The sequence below is a fragment of the Phyllostomus hastatus genome, unplaced genomic scaffold (assembly GCF_019186645.2).
Source record: "Phyllostomus hastatus isolate PE091 unplaced genomic scaffold, TTU_PhHast_1.1 phas_contig_244, whole genome shotgun sequence".
NCBI lineage: Eukaryota > Metazoa > Chordata > Mammalia > Chiroptera > Phyllostomidae > Phyllostomus > Phyllostomus hastatus.
The window spans coordinates 1,138,052-1,159,197 of record NW_025333796.1 but is presented as its reverse complement, the minus strand read 5'-3'; the positions used below and the strand labels follow the sequence as shown (position 1 = coordinate 1,159,197).

General features: G+C 51.8%; 1 protein-coding gene across 1 annotated transcript in view; it reads left to right on the top strand.

Moving 5' to 3' along the window:
* Positions 1-21,146, top strand: part of KMT2C (lysine methyltransferase 2C) — a 206,699-nt gene that overhangs the window by 45,777 nt on the left and 139,776 nt on the right. The window contains 1 exon segment of the mRNA XM_045837738.1: positions 6,886-6,974. Within this exon segment, the coding sequence (XP_045693694.1) occupies positions 6,886-6,974 (89 nt within the window).

Genomic DNA, 21,146 nt, shown 5'->3' with positions numbered 1-21,146 from the left:
TTCGTCCCCACCCCTCACACTCACCCCACACTCGCCGCACAGCCGCCCCCCCCCCCCCCAAGCCCTGGCTCTGGTTCTCTTCGGACCTCGGGCGCCCGGCGAGGCTAGAATGCAGGCTGTCCGCGACAGAGTGGTGCCGACCGGGAAGCCCCCACAGCTGGCCCAGCCGCACAGGGCTTGTCGCCAGCGTCGTCGCAGGCCTGCCCTGCTGACTGTGGACGGCGACGGAGCCCTTAACCACACGCGCTCCTCCCCACCCTGCGGGTGAGCACACCGCAGGGCAGGTCCACGGCTCGCTCAGGTGACGCCCCTAGGGAGAGGTGGAGGCGGGGTGGAGCCTAAGCACCCCACCTGTGGAGCTCACCCCGCAGCACCCCTGCACCGCCTTTCTTTTGGGACGGGGCCCCTCTCCTCACCCAGCACCCGCAGCCCCGTCCCGGGGCAGCGTCACGGACCCCTCCCCGCCCAGGCCCTCCAACCTCCTGTCTGGCCCTCAGTCTCCTGTCCGTGGGGTCTTTGCTAGGGACTCCGGCCCCATCACTGCCCAGCCCATGCCACAGTGACAGTCCCCAGTGTAGCCAATGATTCGATTTGATTACTGAACCGTGTGTGTATGGGGGGGGTGATGCGTTAGCATTTCTGCTGAAGGTGTTTCCCCCACAGGTGCATGCATACAGGGTTTCTTAGGTTTTGTACGAATGCCGTTCGTACAAAATGGCATTCAGTTGTGAGTAGGCCGTAAACATGTTTATATCAGAAAAGTGAATACGGCTAAGTTATAAACGCTCGTCTACAAAAGAAAATAAAGATATTTTGTCTCTACATCTTATGGTCTGCAAACACCTAGTGGTATTTTTTTTTACATACATACGTTGTATAAGTATATTGTGCATGTGTAGAAAACATTTAGAAAAGAGAAAACGTGGGGCACATAAACATAAAACAAGGTGGTGGTTACATGGCTTGTATTTTCACACGGAAGGACGGTCGCATGTAGAGATTTCCACAACAGTAACCTCTCAGGGCTGTAGCTGCTGCGGAGGGGTGCGCTGCTCAGATGAGCGACTCACCTTTCTGGTCTTGTCTCGTTGGACGAGGAGAGGTTTTCCCCTAGTCTTTCAGAGTTAGACACAGCGTACGGACGAACGCCCTGTGAGCTGAACCTTCATACACTTTATATTGACTCACGATGAACTCCTAAGTGGAACTCCTGGGCCAAAGAGTGTAGAGGATTTAGAGACTTTTAAAATATTTGCAAACATCACTAAGACATAATTGTATCAATTTATGCTCCTACCAATAACAAATGAATATGCCGTTTATTTTCTTGCCAATACTGGGAATTGTGATTAAAAACAAAATCTTTGAAAGAGCACTGAAGATTGGCTTGGGTACGTACCTGCTTGCCCTCCATTGAACTTACGGGTGCATCACTCACAAATCTCACTGTTGGGTGTAAGAGAGAAACGACACGTTCCTCGCCAAATAAAACGGCCTGAAAGGCCCAGGCAGGGGTGCAGGGGGCAGTGTTGGTAGACAGGACTGTGTTACGGGGTCGGTGTCGTGGGAACTTTTTGGGAAGGTGGAGCTCGTGGAGGGTGGGATGAGTTCAGAGGGGGAGGGGAGCAGAGGACGTCCTGAATAAGGACGGCGAGCGAGGGGCCGGCCAGGACCCCCGTGAGGGAACCCTTACTGCTCTCCTGAGCCGGAAGCACGACTTCCGCCCGAGTGAAGCCTGAGCGGGGTTCATTTCTCTGCTCCGGAAGGGCCGTCTGTGTGCCCCGGGTGAGTCCCGTTGCTGAAAAAGGGTATTCCTGAGGGGGGAGAGAATCAAAGAGGGGAGGGGGGGCAGTGGTTGGAAAGAGACCTCGAATGCCGAGCTTCGGGCCGTGGGTCCCGATTTCGCCTGGTGGGGGCGGTGTACTGCACCTTGCTTCTGTCCTGTGGTGGGGTTCGTGGGGCTCGTCTCTGCCCGTGTGCATGGGCAGGTCTGATGGGATTCCGCGAGGGTCCAAGGCCCAGGGCTAGCGGGGCCCTGGGGAGGCAGGCAGCAGCGCCGGGGGAGCGGGGTGCTGTCTGTGCGGTGACGGGCCTGCGAGGGCGGGGGCACACCGGGTCCCTGTTAATGCGCTGCCAAAAAGAAAGAAGGCAGAACGCGGTGGCCGACCGGCGCAGCAGGGGCACGCGGGGCGGGGGCGGGGGGCGGGAGGACCAAGCGGACCGTGCTGGGCGCTCGGAGCCTGAACTCGGAGAAGAGGCCATAGGGGCAGGCAGCTCTCTTTCTAAAGGTTATGTCCAACGTGGCTCATAAAAAACCTTTAAGCCAAACCTTAGCATTCACGGTGTGTTCAGGCCCACCGTCGCGACAGTGGTGATGTGCCTTTCTCGCGGGGTTCGAAGGCCCTGTCGTGGAACAGAAATTAGAAGAGACGGCAGCAGCGCATGGGAGGCGTGGGAAGGGGGACGAGAGGGTGCCGCAGGGACCCTCGTCCTTGGCACTGTTGGCATCGGGGCACTGCCCCCCCCGTGGGGCAGCGCTGTGCCATCGAGGGGTGCTGGGCAGCGTCTGTGGGCTCTGCCCACCAGATGCCGACAGACGCTGCTGGATGTGGGGTGGGGGCCAGGTAAAAATGCCGCCTTCCCGAGTGGAGAAGCCCGGCTCTGGTGCGCAGACCCAGGGCCCCCGAGCCAGCAGGCCACTGCTGGCTGAGCAAACCTACGGTCGTCTGTTGGCTTTGGGTTAGAAACCGGACAGAACTCGGACCGACTGTTCGGGCTGCTTCTGCCCCAGACTGAGCTGTCCCCTGAGCACCGCCTTCAGTCCCCTTCTCTGCCTGGGTTGGGTCTTAAAGAGACGGGCTGGTTTCTCCCAGTGCAGAGCTGGTTCTGGGGCTTTCTCCGTAAAACGCTCAGGACCTCTCTGTCAAATGTCGTTTAAATTCACCTTGGCGCGGTGTCCAAGTCCTTCCCGTGTCCCGGGCCCATTTTACCTGTCCGCACCGACGTGTCCTCTTCTGACCGCGGCTGAACTTGACCCTCCCCTGTGCCTGCCCACGGCACTCTCGCCCCCTGAGGGGCCCTCTCTCCCCCCTCTCCCCACTGGCGCTCCGAAACCCTGCCCACCGCCCTGCTCTGGGCGTCCTCCGCAGTCACAGAGCGATCCCCTCTTGGCCGGCCGGTTGGCCAGCGGTTCTCGTTCTGTGTGCCGGGGACGCGCGCCTGTCCGTCCCCCACGTGCAGTCAGTCTCTCCCCGTCAGAGGCGGGAAGCGAGGTGCAGGCTTCGCTCGCAGAGGCGCCTCCCACCGTCACTGTGCACGCACCCCAGGCACCGCGAGCTGTCCCCTCACTTCGCGTGAGACCCCGAAGAGCAGCCGTTGGATGCGTTAGCTCTCTCTGGTTTCGGATCAGCAGGGCCCCGGGGACTGCCAGAGCAGATGAAACCCTCGCCCAGTGGTTCCCAAGGCAAACCGTCTTCTAACCCTCCCCTCGTTTATTAGTTATAGATGCATGTGCGCTCTTTATTAAAAACTCAGGAGGAGCTGAAAGGCCCTTCCTTGGCCCGAGGTTTCTGTTTGTACGTCCAGGGGAGACCCCCGCTACCAGTGTGGTGCGCGTCCTGTGTGTTTTCTGTGTGTGTGTACACACACACCCTTGTAACAGAAGTGCATCTTTATACATCCGTGTACACTTACAACACATCCATGGGCTCACGTATTGTCTGTAATGTAGTTTTTCTCATTCAGCTATGTCTTAGAGGTCCTTCTGGATTGTTTGTGGTGGACACAGGCTGAATCATCGAACGGCTGGGGCATTCTGTATTTAAATTCTCCCTTCGTTTCGGTCGGCATTTGTGTTGCGTGTGCTGCAGTGCATATCCTCGTGTGCGTGTGTGTGCACGCACGTATAAAGTGTACATTTATGCACATGGGGTTGGGTAGCGTTCCGCACAAGAAAGTGGTCAGGTGGTGTGTGTATTCGCGTTTGGGGGGATACTGCTGACCCGCCTCTCCACGTGCGCGGCCCCGCCCGCACCCCCTCAGCTCTGCGGCGTGGGTCTTCATCTCTCTGTGCTCCCGCCGTCACCGGGTTTTGTCCGTGTCTTCCGTTCTCCGTGTCAGTGTGTGATTTCCCCAGGTTCTGGGTGGGTCGAACTTTCCCTCATTTTATGTTTTGTCAACAAATTGCTGCTTTGTATCATTTGTCCCTTTTTCTGTTGCCTCTCAGTTTACTTGTTTCCTTCTTTGTGTCCGTAAGTTTTACCATATTTTTCTATTTACTAAGAAATATATTTCTTGGAATACTAAGAAACTAAGTACTAAGAAATACTATTTACTAGACATGTATTTCTGTATGTACTGAGTTTTCCATTAGAGGGACTCCCAGTAACTGGATTGCTTCATCACGGGCGGGCTGACTGTCGCTGCCGGCTGTTCCGCGCGCCGTGTGGGAAGGTGTGGGTGTCCGCGTTACCGTGTCGACCCGACAGCCTTGCAGAACTCTGCTAGCTTTTCGGTGGACTCACCAGTGTTTTCTGAGTAGATGTGGGGGGTGCCGTCCGCTAATGGTGACAGTTTTGTCTATTTCCTTGTGGTGTCAAAATTTCTTTCTTTTTAAATCTACCTTGATGACGTAACATTCAGTCTTCCGTTGCACGGCTTTCTTTTCACATGTGGCCCCGTGTGAAATTTTGTTTTTGTGCTCAGTGGGAAGCAGACTGTGCTTTGCATCTCTAGAAGGGTTAGGTGGCTCTCTGAGTTCTCCTGATCAAGTCTGTGTTTTCCCTCCTGGGTTAGAGAGCCGTCGAGTCCATTCAGCGGCGCGCACAGCGCGTGTCTGTGCCAGGCCTGGTGCTGGGAGGTGCTGGGAGGTGCTGGGAGGTGCTGGGAGGTGCTGGGGGTGCGGGTGGTGAGTGGGGCAGAGCTCCAGCCCTCCTGGAGCTCTCGTTCCTGTTCGGTAAGACGACAGGTAACTGAGCAAAGGCCCTAAGAGACCGCACAGTCGCCAGTCTCTGAGTTCCACTCCGCCGCTGCCGAAATGAACCCCACTCAGACAGCCCCGGGGATGGCAGGGCTCCCCTGGCTTGTGTCCCTTTGCCCAGGGAGCCCAGGCCTGTCCCTGCCTGCGGTCCAGTGTCTGACAATGGCTGTTGGTCATACTCCACCTGCTTCTCTAGTTGTTGATGGCTGCAGGGTAATTTTCAGTCTTCTCACCCCCATGTGGCTTTGCGTACAAGTCTCCTACATTGTTTTAGTTTAAACAATAAAACAAGTAGCTTTAATTTATAAGAGTAATATGGAACATTAAGTCTTTGTGGTCTCTTATTTAGTTCCGCTTCCTCCCCCTTTCCCACATGAAATTTCAAATGATGCTGTTTGGCCTGGTGTATTTTATTGACAAATTTCTGATACTAAATCATACTTATTCTGATTTACTCATCTTTTATTTAGCTAGTTTATTATTTTTGGGCTATATTTGTTAGGGTTTTGGTTCAGGTGTTTTTATTTTATTGTGTTTGGGGGTGCAGGTGAGTTTTTGACGATTGGCAGTCATGCGTGGATAAAACCAGTTGGACCTGGACCACTTTTCGGAGTTCTTACATCTCCTTTATTGTTTCGTTGCTGAGCGTCCTTTCTGGAGTGAGACTCGGTGGGTTCCCGTTGCCTATACAGCCTGTCCGTCCTTTCGCATCAGCCCATTATTTCCCACTTCCTGTCCTGTCCGTGTTTCCAGCTGTTCACTGAGTTCATTTCTAATCTTCACTTTCTGAGTAGTGAATAACTTCATGTGCTGAAATCTGAATTCTGCTGTGTCAGTTTCCAAGTTTTTTTGTGTGTGACATATTTTTTCTTATTTTATGTTTTAGTTGTTCTTTTTTGACTCATCCCTATTCCTTCCTTTCAAAACATGAAAATGTTTAAAGGCATTAGTTTTTGTTCTTAAATGTATTGGATCAAAGAATCTCACTTTACCATGACTCTTGAGTTTACTTCACTGAAGTGTTTATAAATTAAATTTCATCAGGCTTGCAAGGTGGGTGTGATGATCATGCTTCATGTTTAGGGTTTCTTTTCCTTGTGTGGTTACAGGGTATGTATCACTTTCTTAAAAATACATACACCTGGGCATCAGTCCTTTATTCAGTAGGTACAGCGGTGTGACCTAGGGTGTGAACTTTGGAAAACACCTGTTAGGTGACCCAGAGCCAGGACCGCAGAGGTTAGCTCACGGAGGGATGGAGCCTGAAACATGTAGCCATGCCCTGGCTGGTGTGGCTCAGTGGATCGAGTGCCGGCCTGTGAACCAAAGGGTTGCCGGTTCGATTCCCAGTCAGGGCACATGCCTGGGTTGCAGGCCAGGTTCCTGGTTTGGGGCATGGGAGAGGCAGCGGTGTTTCTCTCCTCTCTCCTCCTCTGTCTAAAGATAAAAGATAAATAAACAAAAAAGAGCTTAAAATGTAGAGTTTTTAAAGGGGTGAGACATTATGACACAAATACAGGGTCCGGTGCAAATAACATCCTTTTTATTACAAAACCCTAAGCATGTCATTCTGTAACACAACAGTTCCGCACTGAAGCACACCACACGACACGCCAGGTGCAGTGCTCCCACTAAGACTACACATCACTGCACCCAGGGGACTCCCTACCGGGCACTCTCAGGCAGGCCTCACTGCGGGCGGGCCCTGTCCTCGTGGGTAGGCAGGAGGCGCGTCTGGGTCGAGGGCAAGTGACCGTAGAGTGTTGTGGTGCTTTTCCGTCTGGCGAGACGGTAGAGAAGGCGTCTGCATTGTTTTATTTCGCACGCCTTCGACTGGTGCTCCATATGGAGTTTCATTCTGAGCCTTAACTTTCAACATTTAACGCTGTGTATGTATCTCTCTGCAGGCCTCGAAGCAGAGGAAAAACTACCGTGGAAGATGAGGATAGCATGGATGGGCTGGAGACCACAGAAACAGAAAATATCGTGGAAACAGGTACCAGCCAAGACAATAAAAACTGTAAAAATGCACATAACGTGACCAGTTAGTACTAGTCCGTACACTGAGTTCTGAACTCTCTGGCGCTCAGTTGGGTAAGTCGCGACAAAGTGAAAACCCCGGTTTGCCAGAGCGATAAAGCCGAGTTCTCTCTTTTCTCTACGCTGCTGATTTCGTGCAAGTTATTTAATATCTGCAGAGGAATGTCTCATTAAAGGAAGTGGAAACTGGAATGGACAGTAATTCCAGGCCCCTCGTCTGACAGCTCGCAGTGTGTTTCTGGCTTGGGGACCGTGCAGTGTTTGTTTAAAGCTTAGCGTGTCATCCTGTGTGTGAGGAAGAAAAAACACGTTCCGCCGGCGAACGGCGCCGTGAAACGCCGGGTGCAGCCAGACCAAACATGTTCTGGTCTGCTGGGTCTCGGGTGCCTGAAATAAGCCGATGTGCGTTGGGTATCTGCAAAAGGCGGGTAGAGTCGGTTGTCCAAAAGTCATTTCCAGAATTTACACGAAGTTAGCGATTTAATAAGTTGTCAGAGAGACGAGGCTTCGCGTGGCCCTCAGAGGCTGCGCGTGTGAGATTGCTGGCCGCGTGTTGGCAGCTGTCGCGTGGACCTCAGATGCGCCGGCAGGCTTTTTCTCTGAAGCCGAGTGTCCTCTCGTTGACGCCTAGAGAGTGCCACACAGTTTCTGGGGAAAAGTTAGAAAGTGCTGTGTCTTTTAAAATGCAATCTCCGGTAAAATGCTTTTGGTGCCACATGTGTTGCTCTTATGCAGCCACAGCCCTCGGAAAGCTGTCAGGTGTCCTGTATGACGCTCACCTCCCTTTCCTGCAGGGTCTGGCGGGCGCCCTCACAGGGGGAAGCTCGCAGGCTCAGAATTCTACGGTTCACCTTCTGGTGCGCGCTGGTTACCAGATTAAATTCCAGTTTATGTCGAGTTCCCCACTAGTTTCTTTTCACATGGTTTTTTCCCCATGTTTGATTTTTGACTTTTAACTTCCTAGTGAAAGCCTGTGAACTTTTAAGGGACGTGTTTGAACACGACGATTACAAGCTCCTCTAACACGGTGCTCCCGGGCTGGGCCGCAGGTTCCTGGGCTGTGCTCCCCGAGGGCCTCCCGCCTCCCTGCGTTCTTCCTCTCCTGCTGCCGGCTTGAACGACCTGCTCCCTGTCCAGGCCTCCTGGCGCCTTGGTTCCCTTGAAAGTCTTACTCCCCAGCCCACCTCGGCCGCTTCTTCTTGTGGCCACGTTCTGGCCTTCGTCGTTGGGTCGCTCGCTAGGGCGACTGCTGCCTCCCTCCCGAAGTCCGTCCAATGGGGGGTCGTGCTCCTTTGCCCGCTCACATTCTCTGACCATCTCTGTAGCCACTCTCACTCGCTCTCTGTGCATCCCCGCTCCTGTGCCCCCCCCCCCTTCGCAACAGGGCCACGTGCTGCTTGTGCAACAGCCTGGAAAACGTAACCTCGCGGAGACTGGGTCCGCCGTAAACCTGGGCCCCCGCGCCCCAGGTGGGTCCCGACTGCTGCCCTCACTCGTTCCGCTGTCACCTGAAGCCTCCCCCTCAGCAGTCAGGGCTCGTTCGGCCTTCTGCCTCTCTCCAGACGTCTAACACTGCCTCCCAGGTTTTCTCCCTTCAGCCCCTGATCTCGTTGCCCGTGCAGTGAAAACAGGACGGGAGCGACTGGGAAGGAAACTGCACACTTACCCCACCGAGGCCTTCCTCCCTCTCTCTGCCCGTCCCGCTCACCGTCCCTGCTGTCAGCGCCGTCTCGGTGGCTGGCGCAGGCCAGCTCTTGCCCTTGGACTCGGTCCCCTTCCGTCTGTTGTGGACTCACCGCCTTCCGCTTTCCTGGGTGTCACAAACTGTCCTCTCCGCGGGTCACCGCCAGGAGCCTCTGAGCACGCCGCAGGGCCCCTTCTGGGGTGCCGCAGGGACCCCAGTCACCGCTCTGGCCGGGCAGCCTTTTCCGGCTGCCGCGTCGCTTCCTTGCTCGTCTTCGTGGCAAAAGCCTTGTGAGTGTTGCCCACGTTCATGGTGGCCACTTATTCTTGACCACCTTCTCGCCCTCCGACTTCAGTCTCTCTTCCTCTCGGGGGCTCGACCAGACCTGCTGCCGGCAGTGTCCCCGTGGACCCCGGAGGGCCACGTCCGCCTCGATGGTCAGGATCGTCCCACGCAGCTCAGCCCCCGGGGGGTCGGGGGGCTCCTTTCAAAAACCCAAAACGATCAGAAAACGACTTTCAGGACCCCCCATTCCCGGGTTTTCGTCCTGCCCCCACCGGTCTCGCGTCGTTCTCCTTGGCTCGTCCTCTCACATGCAGGTGGTCTCCTCCCGTTTAGTGACTTTAAATGTGACCCGTGTGCAGGGACTCTGAGACGTGACATCACCAGCTCTGTCCGCACTTTGAACACAGCCGTGTTGTCAGCGTCCTGCTCAGTCTCGCTCCTGTGTGCAGCGAGCGCCTCGGGTCCGTGCGGCGGCCGTGGGACCGTCCATCGTTGCCCTGAGACCTGAGACCGACCCTCGTCCAGTGGGGCCTTCGCAGTGCATGCCACTGTGTGCTGTTCAGGCCGCGTAGCGGTGCGTCAGCCAGCCACAGACGGCACAGAGACAGAGGCCCCGTGAGGCTGTGATGAGCTGGAGTACCCCTGTCGCTTAGTGGGGCTGCGGCCATTGTGATACTGCAGCGCACACACCTCCTGCTCGTTTGCGCCGGTGCCACCGGTCGGTAAAGCACGCCCACGCGGTTTCGGCAGCAGGCTGTGCCGCCCAGGCCTGTGCGCGCGCCCTCTGTGACGGCCCCACAACGACTCGGGACGCCTGTGGCGCTCCCACCGGAAAGCCCCCTGGGCTCTCCCTTCCCAGCGCACCCTCACTGTGTGACACTGCCGCTTCCTCCCCCGCTGTCCCTCCGGAACTGGCCACGCACGCGGGCGGCCTCACGAAGGGCTTCCGGACTGTCCCCTCCGCTTTCGCGCTTCCCTTCGTCGGCCGTGCAGAGCCTCCAGCGGCACTGGAGGTAAAATCCTCAGTCCCTGCCCTGGCTCTCAAGCTCTGCGGCCAGCCCGACCCTCGCCGCCTGTCCGGCCTCATGTCCAGCGCCCCCTTGCTCATGGGCTCCCGTCCCCCGGCTCCATGCTCACTCCCGGACTGCACCAGACATGCGCGCTCTCGGGCGACGGGCCGCTGGTCATCTTGCTTGGGACGGCACCGCCACGCTGACACTCTGAAGCGCTACTGATGTCTCGCCCGAGGAGCGGTCAGCCCCCAGTAAGCGGTTTCTCACACTCTCTGCTATGAGACGTCGAGACAGGGGAAGCTCTGTGCAAGGTTCCACCAGGAGCGGGATGGCGTAGCTCTCATCCTGGCCTCGTGGATTGAAGTCAGAGACAGCCACGTGTGCCAGTCTTCGTCCGTGGAGGGACCGCTGTCCAGTCCTGGCAGCGAGCACGCAGGACACGGAGGAGGATGGGGAGCGGTCATCAGAGCCGCCAGCCTGCACGTGACCCCGCAGAGGGGGAGTTGGCGGACTTGGGTCGCTCAGGAGCGGGCTCGCGCCGGCTGCGCGGCTGCGTTCGCCCTGTGCAGGTCTCGGGGCGTCCTGCGGGTCAGCGCGCTGCCTCCGCCGCTGAGAGAGTCCTGTCCCCCCGTTGGGGCTGGCGGCTGTCTTCAGTCCCTGCATTTTCCTTCGTGAATGAGATCACCTCGAATGAAGTGCTAGTTACTCCAGGAGAGGAATTCCACTTCTCTGAGAATCATTACATAATCAAGGCTTCGTAAACTTGTTTTAGTTAATTGTAATTGGCTAATTATAACTCAGCCAATTATAATTAAAATTTTTAACTGTTTAAGTTGTCGTGGTGTGGCCAGTGGGAGCCCCTTGTGGCTGGCTTCTCAGTCCCTTTGTAGTGTCATCTCAGAATGCTTCAAAGCCCGTTGGTCTTTGGAAACCGCATTTTCAGGCCCATCTCTTGGTTCTTTTTACCTCCAGAGACCGAAATCAACTACTCTGTACGGACTCCTAGTTCTCCATAGTGGGGAGGGTAGCATTAGAGATAAAAATCTGAGCTCTGGGGTGAATACCGTGTTGTTTTTGTTGAGAATTAATTATGTTACTCCGTTTTAGTGATATACTAGTCAATATATAGACGTGAGAGTGTGTACACATGCTTATGAACACCTGTTCACACTGATATTTTCTGTTTACCTTTAGCTTGATTTTTAAAAAAGATTTTTTTAACTTTAGAGAGAGGGGAAGGGAGGGAGAAAGAGAGGGAGAGAACGATCAGTGTGTGGTTGCCTCTCGCTAGCGCCCCCTACTGGGGACCTAAGCCCAGGCCTGTGCCCTGACTGGGAATAGAACCGGTGACCTTGCATTTTGCTGGACAGCGCTCAACCCACTGAGCCGCACCAGCCAGGGCGGAGATTTCTTGTACACCTCCTGCCCCCACACACGCACCGCCTCCCCAGTTAGCAGCACCCCCACCCGTACGGTGCCGCTGTCACAGTGGGTCCTCCGTCAGCACACCATTACCACCCTAGGCCTAGAGTTATATTGGGGTTCACTCTCGGTGGTGTGCACCCCACAGGTTTGGACAGGGGTGCGATGACATGCAGCCATCGTCAGAGAATCAACCACACAGAGCCATTTCACTGCCCCCAAACCCTCTGCTCTGCCCACTCCTCCCTCCCTGTCCTCTGACCCCTGCAGGCCCTGACCGTTTCTCCCTCCTCGCAGGTTAGCCCTCCTTGCAGAGTGCCGTCAGCTGTCATCATACAGTGTGTAGGCTCTTCAGATCGGCTCCCCTCACTCAGTGGTGTGCACTCAAGGTTACTCTCACGGCTCCCTGCTTATTTCTGTTCATCGACGAGTGGTATTCTGCTGTATGCATGTGCAGCAGCTTGTTTGTCCGCCACCTGCTGAAGGGCATTTTGGTTGCTCCCAAGCTCTGGCTGTTAGGAGCTGAAGCTGCTGCAGACATCCGCGTGCCGGTTTTTGTGCAGACACGAGTTTTCACCCCCTTTGGGTGAATGACCGGGAGCACGATTGCCGGTCACGTGACAAGAGCACGTTCAGTTTTGTAAGAAACTGCGGAGCTGTCTCCGAAGTGTCGGTGCCAGCGTGCATCCCACCAGAGTGAGCGAGCGTTTCTGTCGCTGCACGTGCTCGCCGGCGCCGGAGGCCTCTCTGTGTTCCGGGCTGGCCCTTGCACTGGGTGTGCAGAGGTGCCTCGCCTTCTCACTCACATCTCCCTGCTAACGCGTGATGTGGGCAGCTTTTCATGTGCTTAGTTGCCGTCTGTGTGTCTCCTCTGCCGAGCTGTGTGTTAAAAGTCTTCAGCCCATTTTTTAATCAGGTTATTCTCTTATTGTTGATTGTAAGAGGTTCTTTCTGTATATTTTGGATAACAGTCCTTTATCAGATATGTCTTTTATAAAAATTTTTTTGTTTCTCTTGACAGGGTTTTTCACAGAGGATAAATTTTTAATTTTAATGAACTCCACTTTATTGGTTATTTCTTTTCTGTGTCATGCCTTTGGTGTTGGGTCTAAAAATTCATTGCCAGACCCCAGATCACCTGGATTTTCCCCTCTGTTACCTTCCATGAGATTTATAGGTTTGCCTTTCATACTTAGGTCTGTGATTCACTTTATGTTGATGTTTGCAAAGGGTGCCAGGTCTGTTTATAGATTCACTTTTTTGTGCATGGATGTCCACTTGTTCCAGCCCCATCTGCTGGAAAGACGACCTTTTCTCCACTGCATAGCCTGCGCTCCTGTCTCAGGGGTCAGTCAGCTGTCTTCAGCAGGTCTGCTTCTGGGCTCTCTGTTTTGTCCCATGCAGCTGGTCTGGTTTTTCTCCAGCACCGCTCTGTCTGCATTACTATAATCCATTTCATCAATAGGCTAAAAAAGAAAAATCACAAGATCATACCAACAGATGCAGAAAAAACATCTGACAAAATCCAAAACCCATTCATGATTTAAAAAAATACAAACACCTGTCAGTAAACTAGGAAATGAAGGGAAACTTCCGCAACACCGTGAAGAACTGCTACGAAAAGAAACCTAACACCAAGTCAGTGTGGGCTCCCTCGCTCTGGTCTTCTTCAGCGGTGTGTTGGCTACCCCAGGTTTCCACGTGAACTCACTGGGATTTGGATTAGGAACGCACTCAGTCTGTGATTCAAATTGGGAAGAACTGACGTCTTGACAGTATTGTCTTCCAATCCATGAACGTGGAATAGAATTTCATTTTTAGGCGGGTGCTGATGTTAATGGCATGTCTTTTGTATTTCACAGCCCACTTGCTCATTGCTGGTGTAGAGGGAAGTAATTGACTCTTGTATATTACCTCATGTGCCCTGAAACCTTCCAGAAGCTTTCTAGTTCCAGGAGGGTTGTCTTTGGTCAGTTCTTTTGGATTTCTGCATCGATGGTCAGGACATCTGCAAACAAAGACAGTTTTCTTTCTTTCTTCCTAATCAGTGTGCCTTTTATTTCCTCTCCTGGGCTCACTCCAGTAGCTAGGACTTCCAGTACAACATTGAAAAGGGGTATTGAATCATCCTTCCTCGTTCCTGATCCTTGCAGGAAAGCACCTAGTTTTTCACCGTTGAGGCAGATCCCATCCCCGGTCGGGCACACGCAGGAACCAGCCAGGGGGTGCGCGAACGGGCGGAACGGCAGACCAGTGCGTCTGTCTTCCTCTCTCCCTCCGTCCCTCCCCTCCCCTCCCTCCCTCTCTCAAATCAATCAGTAAATAAAATATTTAAAACATGATGTTAGCTGTAGGGATTTTCTTGTAGCAATTCTTCATCAAGTTGGTGAAGTTCCCCTTTTTTCCTGGTTTACTGACAGGTTTTTTAATTTTTTAAATCATAAATGAGTTATCAAATGTTCTTTCTGCCTCTGTTGATATGATGTCATGATTTTTTTTCTTTTTTAGCCTATTGATGCAATGGGTTACATTAATTGATTTTAAATGTTGAACCAGCCTTGCATACCTGAGGTAAATCCCACTTGGTTGTGGTGTGTAATTCTTTTTATACGTTGTTGGATTTGATTCGCTAGTATTTTGCTGAGGGTTTTTGCATCTGTGTTTATGAGAGATACTGGTCTGTAGTTTTTGGGGGGGTTGTTTTTGTTCGTGTGAAGTGTTTGTCTCTGTTCTTGTGTTAGGGGAGTCCTGGCCTCATAGGGTGAGTTAGGGAGTATTCATCTGAGTTATGTCCCAGAAGACAATGTAGAGAATTGTATTGTCTTCCCCGTGAACATCTAGGCTTGGTGCTTGCTGTACTGGGAGGTTATTGATTATTGATAGAATTTATTTAACAGAATAATGCTGTTCAGAGTGCGTCTTTCTTGTAATGAGTGTTGGCAGATTATGTCTTGTAAGAATTGCTTCTTTCCATTTAGGTAATCAAATTTATGGGCATAGAATTGTTCATGTTATTTCTTTATTATTATTTAAATGTACTTAGGATCTGTAGTGATGCCCCGTTTTTACTTTGTGATGCTAGTAATTTGTGTCCTTTCTCTTTTTTTTCCTTAGTTCGTTGGCTGGAGGCTTATTGATTTTTATTGATCTTTTTAAAGAACCAGCTTTTGGTTTTATTGACTCCTCTCTCTATTTTCTATTTTCAGTGATTTTTGTCTCTAATTTTTATTGTTTTGTTTGCTTACTTTGGGTTTAATTTGCATTTTCTAGTTTCCTAGGGCGGAAGCTTGACTCATGGATTTTAGGTCTTTGCTAATGATACATTCAATGCTATGCATTTCCCTCAAAGCTCTGCTTTTGCCACGTCCCACCAGTTTTGATAAGTTCTATTTTCATTATTATTTAGTTCAAAGTGTTTTCAAATTTCTATTGAAATTTCTTTTTTGATCCATGTGTTATTTAGAAGGGCGTTGTTTAACCTGCAGATATTTTGGATTTCTCTAGTTACTGATTTCTAGTTCAATCCCATTGTGGTCTGAGAGCAGACGTGTGTGATTTTTATTATTTTAAATGTGTTCCGTGCCCCAGGGTGTGGTCTCTTGGTGGCTGCAGTGTGGGAGCGGGGGAGGAGCGTGCGTCCTGCTGCTGTTGGGTGGAGTGGTCCGCAGGGGCCCGTTACGTCCCGAGGGCCGGCGGTGCTGTCGAGTTCGGCTGTGTCCTCTCTGGCTTTCTGCCGGCTGCTGGATGCATCCATTTCTGACGGACGCGTGTCCACGTCCCCATGTGGAACCGTGGACTCACATATCTGCCCTTGTGGTTCTGTCAGCTTTCGCCTCCTGTATTTTGGCACTGTTGTTAGGTGCATGTGTGTTAGGGATTATTGCATGTTTTGGGAGAACTGACCCCTTTATGTAATGCCCCGGTTGTCCCTGAGAACTTTACTTGCCATGAAGTCTGCTCTGCGAGATGAATGTAGCTCCTCCTGCTTTCTTTTGACTGGAAACCTACTGTCAGCGTTTCCGGGGCCAGTACAGCAGTAGCGGTAGTCACCGTGCCCTGTACGTTGTATCTGCGGGCTTACCCCCGTCACTGCAGCCTTGTGTGCATCTCCCCCGCCGTCTCCCCATCCCCGACCGCTCGGCCCTCAGCAGCTACTCTTCTGTTCTCGGCCCAGCTTGGCCTTTTTTATGAGAATTTTGAGTTGGTTTGTAAGTTTCTGTAGGCTACGGACTTCTCACAGTCCCACCTGGGCGAGTTTTTCCCACCCCGGTACACCAGTTCCATTCTCAAGAATCCAGAGAGTCATCCTGGCTGGTGTAGCTCAGTAGATTAAGCTCAATCCAAAGGGGTTGTGAAACAAAGGGTCACCAGTTTGATTCCCAGTCAGGGCACAGGCCTGGGTTGCAGGCCAGGTCCCCAGAGGGGGCCACGTGAGAGGCAACCACACATTGACGTTGCTCTCCCTCTCTTTCTTCCTCCCTCCCCCTCTCTCTAAAAATAAGTAAATAAAATCTAAAATAAAAAAAAAGAATCTAGAGAGTCAGTGAGCCTTTGTTTGAACCCTTCCTTCCGTGCTTTAGTGACCCCAGGGGTCAGCGGCGGGGGACGACACACGTGCAGACCTGTGGTCAGCAGGTTTGTCCAGTGTTCTCAGTTCCCACCGGACCTGGCCGTGCTCAGGGGCCCCCACTTCTCACAGGGGAAGAGCATGCTGGGAGTGCGTGCTGGGCGCTGGCTTTTGCGTCGTGTGGACTGGGCCGTCAGCTACCCAAGTCTTCCGAGAATCTCTTCTCCTCCCCCCTCTATGGTTTCCAGCCCCAGCCCCTTCCAGAAATTCTCCTCGGTCATGAGACTTTACCAGGCTCATTTTCCCAGGGGTTTTACGGAGCCAGAAGTGTCTGTACCTTACTTCTCTAGGAGATACTTTTAATGGATGCTGTGTTTTACCCGAAAGTCTAGACATAGTGTTGACTCATTCTTTATCTCTGAAGCAAAGCCCCTCACTAAAAGCTGCAAGGAGCTTCTGTTCGGCCTTATTTTGCTTGTCCATCTCCCCCAAACTCCTTCGTGCTGTCCCTGTAGAGTCCTGGCTGTCCCTCCCTGGGCCCTGGCGGCAGCTGACCTGTCTTCTCCCCCATAGCTGTGTCTCCAAGAAGTCCGTGTGAATAAGACCCAGTATGTAACCTTCTGAGACCAGCTTCTTTCATTCAGCTTAGTACCTGTGGGATTCGTCCAGGTTGTTATGAGTATCAGTATAAATTGTTCCTTTTTATTGCCAGGCGGTATTACTTTGTACAGATGCACCACAGCTTGTATAACCGGTCACCCTGTGGTGGACATTCAGGTGGTTTTCAGTTTTTGGATATCTTAAAAAACTATGAACATTCATGAATACACTTTTCTGTAAAAATAAGTTTTCGTAAGTGTGAATTTATTGACTTCTTTTTAAAAATTATACTTCATTGATTATGCTATCACAGTTGTCCTGATTTTCCCCCTTTGCCCACCCCTCACCTGCCCCCCCCCCCCCGGCAATTCTTTTTTGAAAGTGTCTTAGCTATTCTTACTCCTTTGCCCTTCCATATATATTTTAGAATCAGCTTGTCTTTATTTACAAATAAGCCTGCTGGGACTTTAATTGAGGCTGTGTTACCCTTGCAGATCGGTGTGGGGAGGATCGACATCCTGACCGGGTCGGGTCTCCCGCTCTGTGAACCTGGCACGCTTCTGCACTTGGGGCCGCTGTGATATCTTTCATCGCCACCTTGTAATGCTCATCATACAGATCCTGTTCGTGTTCTGTTAGTTACACTAATTATTTGATTTCTTGGGAAGCTGTTATAAATGATGCATTTTCCCCCGTGCTCCCTAAGCATTTATTAGCAAGCAGGCACAGCCACCGAAGATGACGGTTTCACAGCTGCATGCGGTCAGGGATGACGCCTGCACCCGCAGCCCTGAAGGTGTGGCCTCCATCCTGGGTGCTCCGGACGAGGCCGGAGCGTCCCTAAACCATTTAGCCGGTCTCCAGAGACAGACTACTGCTACTTTCGCAACCGTTGCCCGTTTTTTGTGCCCGTCGTGCAGACCAGGGAGTCCCTGACTTCGCTGGTGAAGGCAGTGCTAACATCCACCATGCCAACGAGCATGGCCCTGGCAGTGGCCGCTGGAGGGGTGCGCCTTCCTTGGCCGGTGGGCGGGCTGTCCCCACCTGGTCTCTGAGAGCGTGTAGCCAGCAGGCACGCACGCACCACGCGGTGCAATTTGAAAGTGGGCTGCAGGTATCAAACACTGCCCTTCCTCGCCGGGTTGTGTGTGGAATGAGTCGCTTCCACCTCATGCAAATTGTTGAAGAAATGTTACATTTTAAAAAACAATTTCAGTCATACATTGCTAATACATAAAACTATGGTTTATTTTTGTATGTTTGCCTTGTACTCTGCAGTCTTGCTAACTCACTACTTACATCACGTGAGCTGTAGACATTTCTGAAGATGTCCTTTCTAGCTTATGGGGTGTTTAATTCATTAATTTTCCTTAATTACTCAACCAGCAAGTAAATGTCTTAAGGCTAGTGTGCCTTTTCTCTTAACACAATTTCATGTGTTTTCCTTAGGTTTGGATGTTGTTTTTATTCTTATTTTCTGAATAGCTTTCTTTTTTTAAACTATGTGTTATTGATTATGCTGTTACAGTTGTCCTGATTTCCCCCCCCTCCACCCAGCACCCCCACTCCCTCAGGCCGTCCCCCCACCAGTGTTCAGGTCCGTGGGTCATGTGTGTAAGTTCTTTGGCTGCTCCATTTCCTCTACTGCACTTTACACCCCCACGGCTGTTCTGAAACTGCCTATTGGTACTTCTTAATCCCCTCACCTCTTCACCCATCCCCCACACCCACTCCCATCTGGCAACCATCAAACAGGTCTCCATGTCCATGATTCTGTCTCTGACCTTCTTGTTTGCTTAGTGTTTTAGATTTAACTGTTGGTAGATATGTATTAATTGCCTTTTCATTGTTCATAGTTTGAACACTTTTTCCCAAATAAGTCCCTTTAACATTTCACATAATAATGTTTCATGCTGATGAACTCCTTTAGTTTTTTTCTTCTCTGGGAAGCTCTGTACCTGCCCATCAATTCTAAATTGTAGTTTTGTGGGTAGAACAATCTTGGACATAGGTCCCTGGTTTCATGACTGAGTACTTCTTCAGTCCCTTCTAGCCTGCAAAGTTCCTCTTGAGAAATCAGTGGAAGTCTTAGGGGAACTCCCCTGGGGGTCACTAACTTGTTTTCTCTTGCTGCTTTTAAGATTCTCTCTTTCTCTTTACCTGTTGGCATTTTCGTTATGATGAGTCTTGGAGTGGGCCTCTTTGCATCCACCTTGTTTGGGACTCTCTGTGCTTCCTGGACTTGCATGTCTACTTTCTTTACCAAATTAGGGAAGTTTTCATTATTTTTTCAGACAGATTTAGAATTTCTTGCTCTTTCTCTTCTTCTGGCACCCCTCTGATGCAAAGGTTGGTGTGCTCGAAGTTGTCCCAGAGGCTGTTTTACACCATCCTCATTTTTTAAAAATTCTTTTTCTTTGTCTCGTTCTAATTGATTTTTTTTTTGCTTCCTTATGTTCCAAATCATTGATTTGATGCTTGGTTCCATCCACCCAACTGTTGTTTTCTTGTCATTGTTATTTCAATTAGTGTATCCTTTGTTTCTGACAAGATCTTTTTTATGCTGCTGAGATCCTCACTAAGTTCCTTGAGCATCCATATAACCAGTGATTTGAACTCTGCATCTGATAGATTGTTTATCTCCATTTCATCTACCTCTTTTTCTGGAGTTTTGATCTGTTCTTTCATTTGGGCCATGTTTCTTTGTCTCCTCATTTTGGCAGCCTCCCTGTGTTTGTTTCTGTGTATTACATAGAGCTGCTTTGACCCTGTGTCTTGGTCATGTGGCCTAATGCAGTAGGTGTCCTGTTGGGTCCAGTGGCACAGCCTCCCCTAACACCCAAGCCGGGTACTCGAGATACGCTCTTAATGTGGGCTGAGTACACACACCCTCCTCTTGTAGTTGAGTCTTGGTTACTGTTGGCAGATCAGTGGGAGGGATTGACCCAGGCCAGTCAGTTGCAAGGACTGGCTGTGACCACTGACCATCCCACCTCCATCCTCTGTGGAGGATCAGCTGTGCAGGGGCAGGGTGGTGGTGCTCTGACGTGGTCTTCAGCTGTCCACTGGGTGCGCTGGCCCGGGGTTTCCTGGGTAGTGCCGGCCAAGGTCAGCCCCCACCTGTGTTTTGCCTGGGGCACCCTGCCTGAGCTGTAAAGCAGTCTGAGATGGCTGCTTCTTGTGCTGGGCTTGGGGATTCCCAGGTGAAGCCAAGCTGTGAATCTAGGCTGGCTGCTGCTAGTGCCAGGACTGGGGCCACTTAGCAAGGTATAGGGGGACTGGAGACTGGCTGTTGCTTGTTTGAGAGGATTAAGGAAGTTGTGAATCATGAGCTAAGACCAGCCAGTCATCTGGAAAAGTCACAGTTAACAGGTTGGGTGGGCCTGCAAGTTGGGTGGGACAGAGTCTCGCTGGAGAGCCTCAGGGGATCTCCAGGGTGGGGCAGGCAGCATTGGCTTTAGCCAGGTTGGTGGAGTCTCCGATACAGCACCCGCCTGCCAGCTCTGTGGTGGGAGCGGGTTCATAAAAGGGACAGTGGCCTCTGTCTGCCTTTTTTCAGGGAGAAAGCTGTTTCCCAGCTCTCGCCTTGATGCCCCGACACTTCAGTCTCTGCCTGCACACCACTGGTGCCCTTCATGTGGCTGCTTTGGCGCTGGAGCTCAGAGGGAGTGAGTCTGAGTGCCTCCATGTGTGGGTTCCTTAAGGAGAACTGCTTGGGACTCCAGAAATTTCTTCCCCTGACTCAGTCCCTGCTGGTTTTCGTAGCCAAAAGTTATGGGGGTTCACCTTCCTGGCACTGGGACCCCGGGCTGCGGGGCCTGCTGTGGGACTGGGGACCAGGACTCTTCGCCCCCGAGAGACCCCGCAGGAAGGACCAGCCCGTTCCACATCCCCGCCCCTCCTGCCCGTCCGGATGTGTGTGGTTTCTTTAATTCCGCGGTTGTCCGACTTCCATGCAGCTCGGTTTCCGATGGTTCTGCGTGGTGGCCGTCCTGCAGTGCACTTGTGACTTCGCGGGGGTCTGCCGGAGGCGGGCCGTGCGCGCCTGTGCCGCCGTCTTTCTGAACGGCTTTCAGCTGCGGTTTGGTCTCCCCTGGGACTCGCAAGGTGTTTAGGAGAGTTTTTAAATTTCTGGGTATTTGTGTGCATTTTACTTTTGTTTTTGTTGCTAATTTCTACTTTCATTATACTGTGTTGGTCTGGTACACTTTCTCTATTTTGGAATTTGAGATTTCTTGAAGTCTTCCTTGGTTTGGGGAAGTCCTCTCCTCTTACACACTCCAGCACTGCTTTTGCTCCGTCCTTCCTTCTTTCTAAACGCTGTTAGACCGTGCCACTGCGTGTTGCCATCTGTCCCCTCTGTTGCTGCTTTTTCAATTCTTTGTCCTGTTCCCTGTGTTCTAAGCAGTTCATTCTAGGTACACCTTCCAGCTTGCACCTTCCTTGCTTCATCAAATATCTGTTAAACATACCAATTGAACCATTTACCATATGTTAAAATTTCTGTATTATTATTTTTCTAATTTGCGTTAGTGTTTATAGTGTCTGCTTCGTCCT